This window comes from Argiope bruennichi, chromosome 8 (assembly GCF_947563725.1).
Source record: "Argiope bruennichi chromosome 8, qqArgBrue1.1, whole genome shotgun sequence".
In the NCBI taxonomy this organism is placed as follows: domain Eukaryota; kingdom Metazoa; phylum Arthropoda; class Arachnida; order Araneae; family Araneidae; genus Argiope; species Argiope bruennichi.
The window spans coordinates 3,716,640-3,736,698 of NC_079158.1; the positions used below are offsets into that span (position 1 = coordinate 3,716,640).

Below are 20,059 nucleotides of genomic sequence, written 5' to 3' on the forward strand. Positions count from 1 at the left end.
AAATAATGCTTGGTAGCTGTTGCAGTGTTCAATACAAAAAACAAAATTCCTGGAAAAGAAAAAAGAATTTTGCTATATTCTGATAAAATGTGTAAACATAAAATGCAATGATTATCAAAAATATTTGTAAATACATGCAGATGACTGCGATTCCTTAATCCCACCGCTGAAGCCCACAAAAGCTGTTAAACACAAACAGTGCAGATAGTTGCATGATTAAACAACTTATTCTTCCACATTTGTTCCATAAATGTAGGAATAAGATCTTTCCTCTTCCTTATAGACTAGCATTTTCCCAAGATTTCAACAAAACACGTCCTTTAGTCCTCGAACCAACGCTTCATTGTTGCACGATTTCGAAGAAACCAAGAGTGGTTTCCCCCCTCCCACATCCGGCTGCTCTTTTTGCGTCTTAAAAGATGCTCTTTTTTTAATTTCCGCCCATCAGTCTGATCGGAACGAAGGTGTTGTCTGTGCATCGCACCTTAAAATCTGTCTCATAAATTTAGATGCGTGGGTTTTTCCAACTTGCAAACAGCGATTTTTATGGCGCTTTTTTTTTTTTTTTAAATTTTTTTCTTTCTATTCTTTTCTTTTTGGCGCCAAGTACTTTCAGTGGTGCATGATTGAAATTCAATGAAGGTTTTGTATGCCGAAAAAATTTAGTCCAGTGTTACGCGTCAATAAATTCCACTCAGTGATTTTACACAGCCAAGAGTTTACTAAGCTATGATTTGATTCCTTCGACGGAAGGGAATCCAATTTTATTCGTGGCCGCAACGAATTATATTAATTACAACTGAAATTATATGAATGATAAAAATGGGCCTCATAATGATATCAAAGATGACATATTCCTTTGATTAAGTCTTCTATTTGAAATTAGATTTGATTTTAAAATTATAAAAGTAATTATACCCATCAATGATGATAAAATAAAGAGGTAGATATTTCATATAGATAACCAGTGGTTTTACTGTTTGTTAAATTGGTTAGTATTTTTAAGAACTTTGAGTTATTCACATTATGATATTCCAAGGCTTCTAAAATATTTCTTAGGCCTTTAGACATTGGCAAATATTATATTTTTCATTATTTTTATGTTGCTGGAACAACTTTAATTTCACTTATATCCAAGAATGGGAAAAATAATAGCTTAAATCTTAGTTGTCTTTAGAGTTGTTTAAAAGTGCATAATTTAAGTTTCAATATAGTATTTCAATTTCTTGTAATAAAATCAAATTTGGTACTTTTGATAAATAAATGTAAATAAAAAAATTTAATTTCTTTGACGTAAGAAAATATATTTTAGAACTATAAAAGAAATGCATTTATTGAAAACTTCAATTAAAATCTTTTAAAAATCCTTTAGTATCCTTTATTTTCTAATTTTTTAATAAAATTATTTACTTTTATTTATTGCTTACAATTTCAGAATTTAAGGAAATAAAACCTCATAGAGAATTTTTTGAAGAATTTTAAAAAAGAAAAATTGACACTAAAAAACTCATTTGAATTCCTTTCATTGTGTTTCATTAATAGAGCAGAAAATAAAGAATAAACATTTTAGTTAATTTCTAATTATTAATGAAGATTTTAAGATTTAGGGACGGACGCGTTCACACGCTGATTTCTTATTCGCACGGCTGTGACAACTAAATATTAATTACATAATTACATTTTCAATTTCCATTACTTAGCAAAAGAAGGTAATTCAGCTGAAATAAAAAAAAGAAAGTGGAACATCGTACGTTCTATAATCCTTAATTTATGTAAAATGTTTACAATCTTGGAAAAGAAAAAAACAAAAAAACAGATTTATTACTGTCGAACATAATATTACTTTTAAATTATTTTGATACTATCAATTTTAAGAATGCAAGTATAACATAATGGACATTTATGCATTTATTTTGCATTATTCATTTTTATTTATTTAAAAACGCTCACTATATAGATGACTCCGTTTAAGAATGTACGAGCAAAACACATAGGGAGCCACAAAGCACACGTAAAAAAAGAATAGCAGAGAAAAAACTGAAAATATTGAAATTGATATTCTTTAAGAATGTTTTTTTTTTATTTCGTACAGTAAACAGAGCGGGGTAGAAAATTAGTTTTTCTCACGGATTTAAGAAATCATCTTCATAATGCCATCTCTTCAAAGTATCGTTAAATGAATTTTATTTAACGTTAATGCTGTTTCTTTAACTGCTATTTAATAAAAACTGTAGATATTTTTATTTTCTTTCCGCAAGTAAAAATATATTTACTCTGATGAAAGTATCCATTAACATCACATTTCAGTTACCAAGAAGAACAAACATAAAAAAAAAAGCTTTTAGAAACACAATTATTTTCAATTCTGATTTTGAAAATGGCTCATCCTTCCCAGCACATATTTTCTGTTCCATTTATTTGTAGTTGAAAAGATTTTCAATTAGAAGCTCTGCAGTTGAAGATGTCGCGAAGTACTTTAAAAAAAGATCATTTACATGGGTTGCTGAGCGTAATGATGACTGGCTTAGGTAAGAGTATCTCAAACGGAGAATTCATTAGAACTTATGCTAGTCGTTTCATTTTTTCATTAGATTCTTTTTCTATTTCCCTTTTTTCTTTAATGGTATCTTGGAACAGAATTCTTTCCTATTTTTCTTAATAATATGTTGCCAATATTATTTGCAGCACAATTTTAACTATGATATTTTCTTCAGGAAAGAAACTCAAAATTTATATTCATATTTGTTCATCCGTTTAACGGTTTTATATTTTTAAAAAAGTTTAAATATTCTAATATCTTTATTAATGTCATGTAACATCATAATCACTTAAGAAACATAAATGCATTTTGCCTAACTCTTCTTTGTTATATCAGATTCTTTTTCTTCTGCGTAGAGCTCCAATAGAGTGATTTCAATATTTTTACGAGAACTTTTTAAATTGTTACTTTTTTTTCGGACCCTTATGAACAATTCCAAAATGTATCTATGTACAAAAAATGCAGTTTTTAATGTCAATATGAAGTAAAATGAGAAAATTAAATGGCATATTTTTAAAAAAAAAAATCGTGAATAATTTCAAAACTATGAAGCTTCCGAAGAAAGCAAAAGAAAATTAAGAGGTTTAAACAAATTTCGCAAACACATTTCTCTTCTGAATATAATAATTAACTTTAAAACATTAAATTTGTTACAAGTAAATAGTTTTTATTTAATGAATATCTACTGAACCATTTCTCAACATACCCCTTTGAACATGAATATGTTATAATTTCATATTGAATCAAAAGTGCAGCAACTTTAATTTTTAATGATATGAGCGGAATCTAATACTAACACAAATTATTTAAATTTCATAGAAATATTGTGAACAGCATATTTACATATGTCCATATAAACAATGCGCTTGCATTTAATTTTATTTTGATATTTTTCAGTGATCAAAATAAATGTTTAAGATGCTTTAAGCAATTTGATATCTGAATAAATTAACGACTATAAATTATGATATGTTTTATATTCTATACTTTGTTTTAAATTTGTGTATAAACAAACAATATATATGCAATTTCTAATAAAACATTTCTAAGATTTTTAGTTTGGATTTTTAGATATCACCTTTCCTTCTCAATCAATGCTTACACATTTTCTAAATCCGAAACTCGTTTTAGCCGTTTGCCCTTGATATGCTTGAAAAAAGCGCAAAACCCGTCATTTGCTAAAACAACCGAAATTCTGATCCATTTACAGCGCTATGCAACAAGCATAATTTCAGAACTGGTTTTAGAAATAGTTACTCACTGTAACTGGTGAACTGTTTCATCTTTTCTGAGACACTTGAACAGTCAGTTTGCAGAATCCATCAGCTATCCAAAGAAATGTATCAGTCTCTTTAATATTAATCATATGAAAACCTTAAACAGAAAACAGCAGTTGAAATGCAACTCTCGATTAAACAGTGTGAGTAAACTCAACCTGCATTCGTGTCATATCTTTTTTATTTCATCTCTTTCATTAATTCTCGATATGAATTCATTATGTTCCACCAAAATAGGGCAGCCATTGTTTGCTTCGCTGAACGAAGCCTCAAATCATGCGAGGAGCGTCTACTGATTGCAGAAATCGCCATTAAAATTGCGCTTGCTTATGAGACACAAAAGGTGAAGGAGAATTTAAAGATAATCGTGTCTTCATCGTCTCCTCATTTATTATCTTATAATACTCTTTTATTACAATCAAAGTAATGGTTATGAAAGATCGGAAAATGAAAAATGAAAGCTGTATATGGTGTCAATACATTAAGAACTTATCAAGTCTCTATCACAGCATTCCAATGCAATTATTTAATACTTTCATTATTATTTCCGTACTGAAATAACTATAAAAATATTAATAAGGTTATTCGCATATCTTGGGAAATGCTTTGATATAAATTTGATACCTGTCGTCATTTTTTTTTCTGTAAAAGGAAGAGAACTGTTTATGAAAACGCAGGCGGCAGAGAATTTAAAAAAAAAAATGCATTTCTAAAATTCTTCACTTAAAATACCTAGATATTTTTTGAAATTTAAGTAACAAAAATGTTTAAAAAAGGAAAATTATTTAATAACTAAACAAAAAAAATTAACGAATGTGACAAAGATTATTCCTAGCGTTTTTAGATAAATTAAAAAAGAAAAAAAAAATGATAGTCATGACAGAGGAATCTAATTTACAGAATAATTCACTATCACAGAATTTTAATCATTAATCTCACTTTATGATAATTTAAAGCGATTAGTAATTTAATTGTGATTAAGTAATTAATGTAAAGTTGTGTTTAAATTAAAGTAATTAAAGTAAAATTAAATTAAAGTTGTGATTAGTAATTTTGTGTAGAATCCTATTTCTTTTATAAAATTCTAAACTGAGAACAGATGTAAAACATTCAAATGCCTATAGCTTGTGATAAATTTCTCCATTAAATATGATTTATTATAGTTTTATTGCTGCTGCTTATAGTTTGCTTGACTATATTGCTTATAGTTTTATTTATTAAAGTGATCTCCATCTGCTCGCAATGGTTTGCTTTCAAAAATTGGACGCATGTCATTATCCTTGAAGAGGGATGGAGACTGTTAGTGCGAATCGGCAGATCAAATGTCTCTTCCTGAGAGATGCCGGACTGAATATGAAACTGTTTCGCCGCTGTGATTCGCCATTTGGCGTGCATGAATTGACATCATTATGCGAAATAGAATAATTTGACATTGGAAAAAAAAAGCATTCGGCTTTTATAAATAATGATGTCCAGATTACCAGCATAAATGCGTATTTCATTAAATACAATTCTAGCAGTAAATTCCTAAAGTGGCTCACCAACATTAATGCTTCCATTCGAGGCAGAAAAAAAAACCGTTACTGTCTTGCTACTTTTTATCAAACGGTATGCCGTGCGCTCTACTAAATATCTCGTTGCGAATGTTCATACGAATTATTGCAACATAAAGGCAAGGTGAAATGCCGATTTCTCGTACATTGCGTCACAAGTCCAGAACCTTCCAAATTCTTCATAAATCTTTCCAATGAGGTTGAAAATTTCAAGAAAATTAACGACAGTCATTCTAAAACATAGCGAGAATTTACAAAGGAAAAAAAAAAGAGTGTAAAGTAGAGCCGATTCCATTGCAAGTTAGCAAAACGTAGAAAAGCGTTTAATCTTTATAACGTGGGGATTTGCATTTGAGAAAAAAGACACGTTCGAACAGGAAACATCTGAATGTTTCTGAAATTTTTAATTGGCTAAGAATTTGATGGACTAAAATTTCTAGAACTGACGATATCCTATGTTCTCCTAGGAATTGATAACTGTAACTGTAAGTTTAAAAAAAATTGTATTTTTGTTTTATTTTTTAATTTAAAAGAGAAAATAATTTTTTTAAGTATTTTCTTTGCAGTAAGGGGGAATTCGTTTATTCTACACTACATATTTGTCGAAATTTAATTTTTTTTTGCATCATAAAATCATTTTCCCTTGCTTTATTAAAGATATATTTTATAAATTTAGAATAAATAGAAATAAAAAATTGTTTAAAAAAAGTTTTCAGCATTTTAAAGTAGCTTAAGAACTCGTTATTTTAAGCCAACACTGAGCATGCGCACACCTGTTTTCAAAATTTCCTTTCTGAGATAATTAGTAAGTCTGACTGATGACTGAGCCCGGTTTCTCTTTCAGTGTTGCAGAAAGTCTGTAACTTACATAGATTATTGCATCTCTTTGCATCCTATCTGGCTTCTTCTTTGGAAATTAAAGTGCAATTTTGTTTGTGAACTGATTATGAGCACAGTACGTGAAAAAAAAACATCTGAATGTTTTTAATACTGCGGATTTAAAATTTCGATAGTGATATTTGTTCAAATTCTGAAAGGAAATATGAATAAATCTTTGAAAAATAAACTCTTTTTTTAATTATAATTTTGGAATGAAGATCTTAAAATAAATTTTTGGAATAATTAAATTTATTACCTGGAACCAATTAAATATCATTTATTGGTTCCAATTACTTCAATAATTTCAATAAAAATTCACATTTCGTTATAATATTCAAACTGTCGCGTGTATATATCTAATTATAAGAACAGAATGTATGAGGTATGGTCAGGGATAAAACATAGTATTAAGCAAAAGCAAGTCTGTGAAAGAAGAAGAAAAATTCTGAGATAACTTTAAGCAATTTCTATCGAAGAATTTTATCACCTCAAATGCTTGAAACTACATGCTTAAAAACTTTTTTGAAATATAATGCGCGTCAAATAAAATCTCAAAGACTACTAATTCCTAGGTAGTCTGGACTTATCTATGATTTTTCTATCGCATTTTAAATAGAGCAATGTTCATAGAAACTATCAGCATTTACAAATCTACTTAAATTGGATTCAGTGGCACGAATGTATGATCCATTACGTTATACACTTCAAATGTAATTGGATTTTAATATGGTTTATCTCTATTAAGTCTTTCTGCCTCATTGAGATCTGTAATCATTAGCAATATTTGGATAAAGAACAGTTTTGTAAATCATTAGTACAATTACTAGTTTTGTTAAAATGTAGGTCTCAGTTTGTTTATTTTTTGAAGAATTTTTTTCATAATGCGTTGTATATGAAGGTACTCAAGGCCATTTTGACAATTATTTTATAATCTCGAAAGATAAGTGATTAAATTTCATTGAGGATATATGAATACATTTAAAATAACATGTCATTGTTTTCCTCTTAAAGTGATGTTTATTCACTTGATTTCGACTATCAATCGACTATCGATTCAAATTCAATGCTGTTAAAAATACGGTACTAAAATAGTAGTTTTAATTTAATTTGCTTACAATAACATTCCGTTTCGAAGCTATGCGTGGCATGAAATTCTGAGCCAGTGTCAGATAACGAGAATGACATACAAACCGGCATTCTATCTCCATAAATACTTTTATGGAAGGCAGTTTAAAAACCATGACTACTTATACCATGACTCTCACGCGATTGGCACTGGAATCGCAATTAGACGTGGTTGATCCCGAAATCGGGTTTGTTTACAAATCTACCATTGATTTTCTCAAGTCCCATTGATTTTCGAAAGTAGGAAAAGAATATATGAATTTCTAATAAAACCAATTCTTTAATATTTTCCTGAAACTCATTTTAATATTTCTAAATAATTATCATAAGAATACAAAAAAAAAAAAAAATATTCGCCTGGAGTGCGCTATTTTTAAAAACATTAACTAATAAAAACGATTAAAAATCTCGTTGAGCTGCCTTTGTAAGCAAAGCGTTGTAAATTATTATTGAGCAAAGAGGATTAATATCGACATATTTAAAACGAGTACGGAACGAAGCCTCTATGGAATCAGATTTCGAACCCGTGATTTTCCAGTTCCAAACAGAGAAATTTGACATTGAATTACAGCGGTTCAATCGCGTCATTAATAAACATAGACAAGCGTTCATTCATGGGTTGTTGATACATTTGTCATGAGTTTTGACATCATTCCAAAATTTTAAAGTGCGAAGGGGTTTCAACTGCTTCAGTCTTGCTGTATAACTCCACATTTTAATTTGAAGTACATAAATTTTTATATAAACGTAGTATTTATGAGGTCATTTCAAAAAATTGACATACATAAAATGCATATTTAACATATAAGTTTTTTTTCCACTCAAAATGCAGTTTACCTTTTGTTTTATGCTTTGATATACATAAATTGCATTTCCTGCTGACAATGAATGTAATTTAATTTTTTTGTAAACATAATTTTATTTGAATAATTAAGTGTCACAATTAATTACTGCTTATTGGCAACAGAGCAATGAAGAAAACTGACGATTGTGAATCATTATAATGAAATTTTGACATTTTAGCAGCGTATTGATTAAGAATGAACGGAGGTTTCATTTAAGCTATATTCTTTGCTTTAATTTTTTTATTTATGTTTGTAAAACTAGACATTGATAACTTAATGAATGATGAGCGGACTATAGTTGAGTAATAAAACGGTTTATTTTTATCACTGTAACACTCATACAACGTTCTCATTCACATAATTAAAACTAATTCAAATTTATTATTACAGATTATAGTCATTAGAGACATATCTGTTTTATTAAGAATACTTTTCTTCGTTTCAACAATTTTAAATTAAAAATAAGAATGAAATCTAAGAACAATTAATAAAGATTCTAAAACGATTACTAAACCTAATGTGAAGTTTTTATTAACAACTATACGATAAAAACTTATTTTGATCAACTGATAATCAGGATATGGATGCATAATTTTTTAACCCATTTAAAAAATTGCAAAAACATCCAGTGATGCGAAATTTTAATTTGATTTTCATGATGAACAACAATAATCTATTAAGCTTTAAAAACTGTAAACGACTTTTACATTCTCAACAAACCATTGCAGAAACCAACATAATTACATTTAATTCAGTTATATTGGAAGATTTCAGCTCAGTATCAATGAAATCGCGTCTCTTAGCACGGTGATACACATTATGAACCGATGTTCTATTTCATTCCTCCGGACAAATCACAATAGTTTGCAGTCGACACCATCGATGCGTTCAGAGGAACTCGCGAACAATGGCTTGTATCAGTTTGCACGGAAACAAAAGAATCGCCCAATTCTGCGGCAGCCGACACTTTGAGTGACACGCGATACTATCGAAGAGTACATTGTCCTCGTCCACACTACTGATTTATTCTTCTTTTTATTGGTCATACATCGCGAGATGAGATAGAGATATTTTGTTTCTGAAAAATAAATTTTCAAAAAATGCGGAATCAACTATTAAATGTTGATTTTCTATAGTAAGACGGAAGTGGATTGATACAAATGTATGCTTTATTTTGAACCTTTGGAACTTATGCAAATTACTTAAAACAACTGCTTGATGAACCGTTTAAACCTTTATTAGAAATTGAATTTTTATTCTCTTCTCTAGAATATTTGAATTTCAAATAAACGAATATCAAATCATCTCTTATATGGTACATGCATTTATCATCTTATTTTTGAACGTTACATTCGTTTTCTGTTCAAACAGATCACATATTTTTAAATTTTAATTTCAACGATTTTTATTCAAGTTTGTTGCCTTTATTTTAGGGCGTTCGTATTTTGGCATTTATCATTTAATCAGCTCTTATGGGATAGCATCTCATATGGAAAAACAAATTACTATTGTTTATAATTAAATTTGCCTTCAGAATTAGAAAAAAAATATTTTTATTATTTAAATTATACGATGGGGTTTATTTTAAATTTTTTTATTACATATACTTTATATTCTAATAAGAATACATTAATAAATAAATTCAAACTAAAACTGAAATTACAATAACATAATAATTCATTTTCTAGTTTTCAATATATTAAAAAAAGCTGGATATATATGTGTTTGTTCTTTCCATTGAGGAAGGTAATATAAACTTCGATTCTTTAGTGTTTTGTTGCCAATTTGCAACACTTATAATCACACCAAATTTAAAACGTGGATCAAACCATGGACGTGAATCACGTCTTTTCAGGTTATTCAATAACATTGCCACAAATATCAAAACATATTCCAGCGAACTGAATAATCCTCTACGCATCGCTCACTTTCAGAGGGTTATTTTTCCCTACCTTTCTACGAGTATAACATGAATGTGTCACCCTTGGAATGTTTTCCTGAAAGGCATCAGCCTACTTTTTAGTTTCTTGTACACGAAGTACAGAGAGAGTATTCCAATCGTCTAAAAGTCAGAACGCGAGATTTTGACGAATCTAAACGTTTCCGACCTCAAGAAACACATTTTTGGCACTGTGTCTGTCTACACGGCCGTCCGTGAAGAAGACGACCCCTTTGGGATGAAATTAGATGCAAAATCTTTACATTCCAATGTGTAGGATTCTATCCAATTTTGAGCAAATTCCATTCAAAGAAAGTCCGCCTGTTCCAATGTGAGCTGGCACTACACCTATACAAAACGAAGGGAACTGAACGGATAAAATTCTGTACACCGATTTAACATCCGTAGTGCAGACACCGTCCAGTTTTGAATCAAATCCAACAAACCGTTGACCGTCTGGGGATCTGTACTTCCAGAAGCGTGTAAACGTGATAGCCCGAGAAACGCAGTGATTTCAATAAGTCAGATTTGGCGTGACTGCCATTGTGTCGGATGGTGGTTGGCGTCTAGAATATGAGTTCGATTTTCGGATATCATTCATCGTTAAAAAAAACCAACATGTGGCGAGTCCGATTAAGATCCACCAAAAATGCCAGATTCGCGACAAAGGGCCGCTGCTTCGTATCTATTACGCGCTGATGCCGTGTAGAAGCGCTCTCCGTCTTACCCAAGCTCCACAGTTTCTGCAGGGAGTAGAAGACAACACTTTTATTAGAATATGCGAGAAAGTTCTAGGGAAACCACTCTTGATGGTTTTGGGAGTAGGACGGCTCATCGACTAGTAAATGATTTTAAAACGATCTACTTACTCAGCCTTTTCATTTCAAAAAAATGAAATCAGAAAAGTTAAATTATTCCATTCAATTCATTCAGTTTAGGGAAATCACTAAAAATATATATCTCTTCAACACCGATCTTTATCAAAAAAAATATCAAAGAAAAGATTCCTATTTTTAAAGGAACAACTCAGTGAATGATTGGCTTGATATTGAAGTTCATAAAAATGTCAATGTGTTTTCCAGCTTCAATGGTATCCATAAATTTTAAATGAACTGTTAACATGAAAGAATTCCTATCCACATGATGGGTATGTTCTGCTTATTTGTTTTTCCATTTTCGATATTTTTGTAAATGGATTCTTTTCTATAACTAATGCATTAGTTTTAGTCGTGTTTTCCTTTTCTTTGCAGAGTGCAATACGCAAGAAGAATTTCCATGTCAAACGATACACCAGTGCATACCCAAGGAGAGGTATCACGATGGATGGCCTGACTGCGATGACGGATCTGACGAAGGTAGGCTCGCCTTTCATGTCGGGAGTCATATTCTACGGAATAACAAGATTAAACTTCATGCTAAGCGTCTCATTTATAATAATATGTTAGAGGAAATAAATTGTAAGTTTTGTGAAATAGCGGAAAGAAATAAAGTTTCGTTATTCGTTTTTCTCAAATATAGATAGGAATTCCTTTTAAACTGCGGGAAGAATACTGTTTTTGGGTGACATCTCTTTTCCCAATATCATGCGAATATCAATCCTTTTATGAAAATAAATACTATGGCGATACATTGCTCCACATCATTGCCATGTTGCTTTAGTAGAATTTTGTGTAAAGAACTGTTAAAATATGATTTAAGATTAAAGATATTTACATTAAAAAAGTTCAATGATTCAAAAAAACGTTTAGACTTTTATTTTCATTCGCATATTACAAGCAAAAATTCATTGACATTTTACAGTTTTTTCAAATATAATAATGCGAGAATATCTTTAAAATTATGTATATTTCTCAGAAAATAGGTTTTAAAATAGAATAATAGATTATTTTGTCATCCCATTTTCCACATCTCACACTTTATTAAATGAGAGAATTTATAAAAGATTTTAATTCTAATGCGAAATGGTGATTAAAAATTGTTACTGTTAGTTGCTGCTTAACAAGCCCTAAACTTTTTTTATTATACTCAGCTAGAAGTATTTTGATGATATGAACAAACAGACAAGCATTCTAAGAATTGATTTCGTTGAAATTTTAACAGAAATCTACAAATTTGGCATTAAATCCGTATTCCAAATTTCATTCTTGTAACGCAAGGCGTGTTTGAATTATCATTTTCGTAGACAGACAGACTTGATAAATGCTTTTCTCGGACTCGTGGTGGTCTGGAACGCGGAGATTCGCAATAGCCTCTCATTCCAATTCTCCCCCCTCCCCCTTCCTTATAATTCAGATAAAAGTACGCAAAAAGTTGAAAATAATTAAAATAAAAGTTTCTTTCTGGATGCTAAAAAGAGTATATTTAAAAATTTATTTTTAAATTATCTTTCTTACCAATAAATTTGTTTCCTCAAAAATTATCAGAATCTATCGAGAAATTATATATATATATATATATATATATATATATATATATATACACATCTTGATACTATATTTTCGTATTTATTGCAAAAACAATTTGCAAATAAATACGAAAATTTACAGTGTGAACTAATATGTTTATTTAATTTATATAATAAATTTTTTTTGACAAATATCCCCTTACTAATTCTAAAATCCTCTTTATTATTTGAAGCTGAATTCATCAATGCTTTATATATAAACTTACAAAAGCTCACTAAATCTCCGCTTACAATTAGGATCGTATTCATGATCTCTTCATTAAATGTCACGAACTCCACAGCCATTTTATTATCCTGCGGCATTCCAGGAAGAATTATAAATTCAAATTTTCCCTGTTATTAATTTCCGAAGCAACAAAATGGATGTAAGCGACTGTGCAGAGCGTGCATCCATCTTAATATATTTTAGTTTTCATTTCCTCAACGAATAAATAATAACACTCATGTTGTTTGTTCCATTTTTTTCTAGAATGTAGCCGAGGCCAGCACCGGTGTCGGTGTGGCTTGCCGCATTGTATCGACAGCCATAAGATTAAGGATGGAGTCAGGGACTGCGAAGACGGGTCTGACGAAGGTGAGTTACAACTGTTACTTGTTTTAAAAAGTCATAAGGTATGCGTTTCAGCTGTCTGAAAAATAATGTGAAGGATTGTAATGCAACAAAAGTTGGATGAGTGAATTTACTTAATAATATGTTTTAAACGGACGATTGGTCCTGCAATGCCACAACTACAATTGATATTTCATAAATAATTAAATGATTTATTTCCTGCCGGTGAAGTCCAATACACAGCCTTCCTTAAGCATCATCTTCAAAAGGGATAGTTTATGCATAGCTGAAAATGAATGTGAACACGACGGAATCCCTTTGGAACACATTGTCTTCTTCACTTTGGAATTTCTATTCTTTTTGCTTCACTCTGAGAGTCCGGGAAAAAGTGTCATCGATTCAGGTGTTTATTCGTGTTAGCCGCCTCTCAGGATTTCCAATGAAACCTTTTTTGCGGAACTGTCCAGTAGTTTCGACCCTGAGATCGGTACTCGTGAACGTTCTCACCCGGCACTCAAAGCGGAAAGTGAGTTTTAAATGGCATCATCCCAGAATTTAAAGAAAAGAGTTTTCCAAACAAGAAAATATTAGCTATTTATATTTTCTACAATAAAAACTTTCATTTAACTTGACTTGTTCATGAAGTCAATGAAAATGAAATGAATGAATGATGAAAATATAACGTTCGTTGAAAAGAAACCTTGTCATGTCTCTTTCACTCTGTCGCTTTCTAAGGGGTTAGAGCTTTCAAGTTTTATAGGCGCGTGTGTTCTCTATGACGATGCGGTATTTTAGTACTTTCAGAGCTTCAGTGCCGATTCATTATTTATTCATTTCAATGGATTTTGTGGTTAAAAGTTTCAGGAGCCACCGATTTGAAGATTTCAATCTGGGAAATAATATGTTACGGCCAAAGCCCGAAGTACGGCCAGTTCGCGAATTGGCTGGCCAATTCGCGAACTGGCCAAGAGGTTTGGCCAAAGTCCGAAATACTTGCAATTAATATTGTATTTTCTACTTTGGCTGGCCATTTCGCGAAGTGACCGGGAATCCTTGGCCAAAGCCCGATGTGATAATCTGTACTTATAAATAAAACTCAACGTATGTTTGTGCGTGCGCGAGCGCGCGCGCGCGTGTGTGTGTGTGTTGGCGCTCTACAGTCCAAACCGTTTGACATACAGTTATCAAATTTGGCATATATATACTTTGGAGGTAGAGAATTTGCACCGTAGAGCGATTTTTTAAAATTTTTAATTAGAATTTTAATTAAAAATTAAGCGTAATTTCGGCGTTTTGTGGCTATAACCAGAAAATATTACAGCACAAAATCGAATTTTTGCATCAAATTAAAGCTTTTTTTAATTAAAGCTTAAAATTTAATTTATAAATTATACTTATATTAAACTATGCTAAAATTTAATCTGCACGAACACGTCAAATTAAAAAAAATAGTTTTTATCAACGTGTTGCCATTACATTGATAGAAGTTTAAATTAAAAAATAAATCAACTATTATTGCAAATTTAATAAACAAAATTGTAATTTTCGGCAGGTGTCTGTATAAAATGATTAAATTTTTACATAGGTCCTCTGCCCTTTGAATCATATTTAACAAAATATTCTTGAAACACCAATATTTTTAATTAAAATTATTGAACTCCAACCAACTAAATCAATCACTTAAACTGACTAATTTATGAAATTTCATTATCACTCTTCTATAAAAACTGGCGATTTTAGACTACTTCACCGACTGTCTCAATGAAGATACGCTAATCCTCTGCAGGGTTTCTCGACAGTGTTACAGCCTGTTGTTATAAAATGTTGATTGTTCTGACACTGATGCATAAAAACTTCATAAATCGGTCAGATTCATCGCAGAAGATAAGGACGTTTATTTATTTATTTAAAAGTTGGAGTCAAGAGTATTTCGCAGAATATGATTCCTTAGGACCAAAAGATTGTGTAACATTTAAAATTCGTAATTTTTTCATAAGTTCATTTATTGACTGAAGTAAAATAAAATATTTTTATTTGCATCGTCCTTTTGAAAGTAAAAAATTAATTTTCCGATGAATCAGAGAAATTTTTGTTGAATAATTCTTTGAGATATTATATAAGTTATTCTGCAGTGCACATATAATTTCAATGCCGAACTACTCTGATTTCAATTTTCATATTTAAAAAAAGACATCGTTAGCTTAAATATAAAAAGCTTTTATATTGATTGCAGTTAAACATTTCCACTTTAATTTAAAGTAGGAATTTTATGGATACTGACAGAACATTAGAGAAAGTAGTACAATGAAACAGAACTGTTTAAGGCCTACATAAAAGTACGACTGAATCATATAACTACCAAAACATGAAGCTCAAAAATATTTTGCAGAAGAAGCTACTAAGAGAACAAGTTACATTAATTGAAAATTTTAACGATCATTAATACTGGTGAACCGGCTGGTCGCCAAAGGCGACTAGTGGTAAATAAATATAATGACATTCATGTATAAAATATAAATAAGGACATGTTGTACGTAAAATTCGACAGATGGCACCAACAAAGAAATGTTTTTAAATGATATTAATAAGAAAACTATTTGTCCTTCATATTTGTTTTAATTAGCCCTTATTTTTGCTATTTGCCTTTGCAAAAAATTTCATATTTTTTAAAGCGATATTTCGGGAGACAATGTGATCTGGGATCTTTAACATTATGTCCATGGATCAGATAACGACTAAGGATCACCCTTAAAGGTAATTGAAAACTAAATACTCAATTTGCCTTTGTATTCGTACACGATACGCAACGCCTTTGCTCAAGATATAATTTGTTTATTTTGAAGGGCGCAAATCTAATCTTCACGCTATCACGTTGTTACAGTATATACGTTTACTGAATAATTTCTATTATGACTTTAATATGAGAACAGAATAACACGAGATCATATTTTTATATATTACAAGCTTATTTTTAACTCAGAAGTGTCACTTATATTTGAAATCGTTTCTGAAACAATTGTACTTAAAAAAAAAAAAAACAGTACACAGAAGTATTTATTTTTAAATACTTCATTTTTAACAGGGTGTAAAGCAATCTGCTCTTGATTCCTTTCTTCCTACTTTGGCCGATCGTTCCAAGCCAATGGCCGGTCAAAGCCCGAAATCAAGAAAAGATCGGACATTGGCCGGTAAGTTTACAGCAACGTTGGCCAAATCGCGAATTGGCCTGCCAATTCGCGAACTGGCCGATTTCGGGCTTTGGCCGTAACAAATATAAAGAAAACCTGCCGTCATTTTAGTACGCATACAATAGTGAGTTTCTAAAAACTGTTTTAGAATCAGATTCATTGAAAAGTGAAGAAGCTCTTAAAAATATTCAATCATTGCAAAACATCATTTTTTGGAATTTCGAAATAGTCCCAGCAAGTGTCATTTGCATAATTTATCTTATTTTTTAAAAAACTTTCACTTCATTATTTTGCAGAAGATCTTCAAAATTCGACGGCGCGATGCCCAGATGAAAGTCGTCTTCAAGATTTAATGGCTGTTGAGAAGAGGAGAAGGAAAAGACAAATCCGTAAGTACCTCTCGAAATTCGCTTTTTATTAATAATGTGATTTATAAATATTAAATGCTTTTTAGTTCTATCGCATATCGGTTTAGCCATTTCATACTATCTAAATTAAAAATGAATATCAAAATACAGCCTAAATATGTAATAAACAAAAAATAACATTTAAGATTTGTTGAAAGTTATTATTTTTGACTTGAATGTGGGAGCGACATGGAGTAAAAATTTTTAAGAAAATAAAACTGCTTTTGAAATCATAATTTTTATTCCACTTATTACTGCTTTTCGTCATTAGTAAATGATTGCATTGACAAGAAAAAAAATAATAAAATAAGATTTTCATTTTCATTTTCCGTGAGAATGCCATTTTTAGAAATTAAATAGTATATTCGGGAAAGTCAGGGCTTGAGATTTCAGTGCCATAAATTTTTAAAATTAAAATAGTTTAACTGAAATTGAATTTTAGTTATTTACTAAATATGATTTTGGATTGTTTTTTTGTTGATAAAATTTTTTAAAAAGTACCAAAACAGTCAGTCGAATTGTAACGAAACATAAGATATTTCAAATGTTGTTCTCAATAGATAAAAAAAAATTAAGCAATAAATTAAAAACCTTTTTTGAAGTGCAGGCAAGGCGGAATACAAACTTTTGAACTAATTCGTTCTGATGAATGTCAGTAAAATAAAATTTCGTAGGGACAAAAAATGTGTGCTGTTTTATATTAACGCGGTAAACCTTTTCAAATTAAAAAAAATAGTGCACATTTCTTTACTGGAGTAATTAAAATCTTGACTAATAATATTTTTTGGGGATGAAAAACAGAAATAGAAATAAAGACATCCTTAATCATTTTGAAAGCTTCAAAAATATACTTTTTCTATTAGTTAAATTTAGTTTTAATTTTAATTCATTTCTGAATATTTTTCTTTTATTACAAAAATAACTTATTGCTGTCGTTTTATATAATTTTCAGAAACTCAGACATCCAATTCAATCGTTCAAAAACATTCTTTAAATATCCTTAACGATTTCTACTAGAACACAAACATTATTTCTTTTAGCTCCATTTATATATATTTAAGGTTTCAAGAATTAAGTCATTATTTTAAAGAATGCACTAAAATTTTATGTCTTTTCTTAAAATTCTGCATTTATTATCAAAACAGCTGAATGCATTCTTCTTACATAATTTTAAAAATCTCGCATATCCGCCGGAATCATTTGAAAACAATCTTTAGATTTCGATCATGAACACCAGCATGCATCGAAACATTTTTATTTCATTTATCCGTTTAAAATAATCTATTTCATAGGCTTTTTTCTTTCTCAAAGATTCGGAAATGGTATATCGCCTGAAAGGAAGTTCCAATTATGTGAACTAAGTATTAGGAGCATGGGTTTTATTATTATTTTCTTTCTTTTAAGCTGCTTATTCACAGACGTGATTTGCATATTTTTCCACTGACACTCTTTTCCCAAGTGTCTGAGCCCAGAAGCATCGTTTCTACTCAATGTTTCCTTCAAGAAGTAGATCAAAGTGGATTTCGAAAAATCGCCAGTTAATGAAAAATTCGTTTTATTTGAAGTGAAGTGTTTTACTTCATTCGAAATAGAGTGCTTAAATTCTTATCAAAATGAGATCCGCAATTCAACATGTAACTTTGTTCGTAAGAGTAACTTTGTTTGTGAGAGTATAATAATTTCGCATTTAAAAAATGCAATCAAATGATGATCTCAATTTGTACATCTAAAGTTTGAAAAAGTTTTTCTATTAATATCTGAACACATTACATTACACACAATTGTATTATTAAATGAGTAATATATACATTACTGATTCATTAGCAAATCGATATTTCGGCTGATTAATTTAAAACGAAGTGTATTATTCCGCCTATAGCATTTGAATCAATGAAACAAGATCATTCCCCGAATAAGGCTAAAAATAACAAAAGTTCGTTTTGGTATTTGACAGGAATTTTAGAAAAATATGCCCATCTTTTGCATATTCCTCAGGAAGGGAGGGGCTATTGAAAAAAGCGAAGCAAATATGTTTGAAGCGAAGCATATTTCATTTCATGCATCACCTTTCGATATTGGAAGTAAGGCCATTTAAAGAAAATACATTCGCCGTGAAACATGAAGTACCATTTATTTGAAGGCGTGCTCATTGAGACGGGAAGAGACCAAGTTTAAATTCTTCCAAACCGTGATCGGGACATTCGAGTTTCTGGCTCTCGGAAAATATTTGGCGTGTTTCTTCTTTGAAATGTTTAACAGACACGGGATGCGGTAAATCGGCTTCAGACTGTTAAAGTTACGGTAGAAAACAGAAATGGATTTTGAAATTACATTATTTGATTTTCAACGTAATTTTTTTTTTAAAAGTGGTAAAAATTACAGCTATTAATTTGTTATAACAGATAACATTCTTGTAATTTCTAAAAAGAAGGTTTTTTTTTTTTTTTTTCGAAAATTAGATATGTTTTCCTTGCAACATTTCCCTATTCAAGTTTTTTTTATATATATATATAATTATTGTAAAAAATTTGGGAATTTTTATTTTAATAATGTATAAAATAATTCAAAAGAATATCTCAATTCTGCTTTGCAAAATCTTTTCTTAATTAAAAAAAGTAAGATTTTTTTCCAAATTCTAACGTTTTTAGAATTAAGACTCGAGCTATTATTTTCAAAAATCTGTCTTTCGTATAAATATTTCGAACTCAAAAATATTTTAATCGATGCACAAGTTATCTGCATTAAATTGTGAGTGACAATTTACAAAATAACATTTTTTTTTTTTTTTGAAATTCTGAAACCATTTCTCTCGCTCTTTAAATTATAATTTAAAGGATGAAAAGAAGTTTTTCATCAGTAATAATACCAATTATTACAATTATTTTTTAACTGAAAAAGCAGGGATGGTCTCCCGAAACTTTCTGGCGTACTCTTCAACAAAGGTCACGCTATCCTCTTCCACAGGGAAACTGCATCTTGGCAAAAGCTCCCTCGCTCGGCATTCGCGAGCAATAGTTGCGAAATGTAGATCTCTGATGTGGGTTTAGCATTTCTACTGTCTCTTCAGTGCGCATATGTGTTTTGGATTTCTTACCGATTAAAGCTGAAATTGAATACAGAATTACAGTTACAGTCACAAAATCACACACCGAATTCCATTGATTTAAATCATTGCGTTCACATGCACGCAATAAAGTACAGACCCTCAAAATTTTGCCAGATTCTGCCTGAAATTTAATAAGAGTGCTCAATCCGCACACAAAAGGTCAACTTCCCACTTTTTTGTGTTTTGA

General features: G+C 30.3%; 1 protein-coding gene across 1 annotated transcript in view; it reads left to right on the forward strand.

Moving 5' to 3' along the window:
* LOC129980923 (uncharacterized) overlaps positions 1–20,059 on the forward strand; it is a 138,776-nt gene that overhangs the window by 72,192 nt on the left and 46,525 nt on the right. Inside the window, exons 3-5 of the mRNA XM_056091411.1 lie at positions 11,408–11,512; positions 13,091–13,195; positions 16,656–16,748. Of these exons, the coding sequence (XP_055947386.1) occupies positions 11,408–11,512; positions 13,091–13,195; positions 16,656–16,748 (303 nt within the window). The remainder of the gene's footprint in view (positions 1–11,407; positions 11,513–13,090; positions 13,196–16,655; positions 16,749–20,059) is intronic.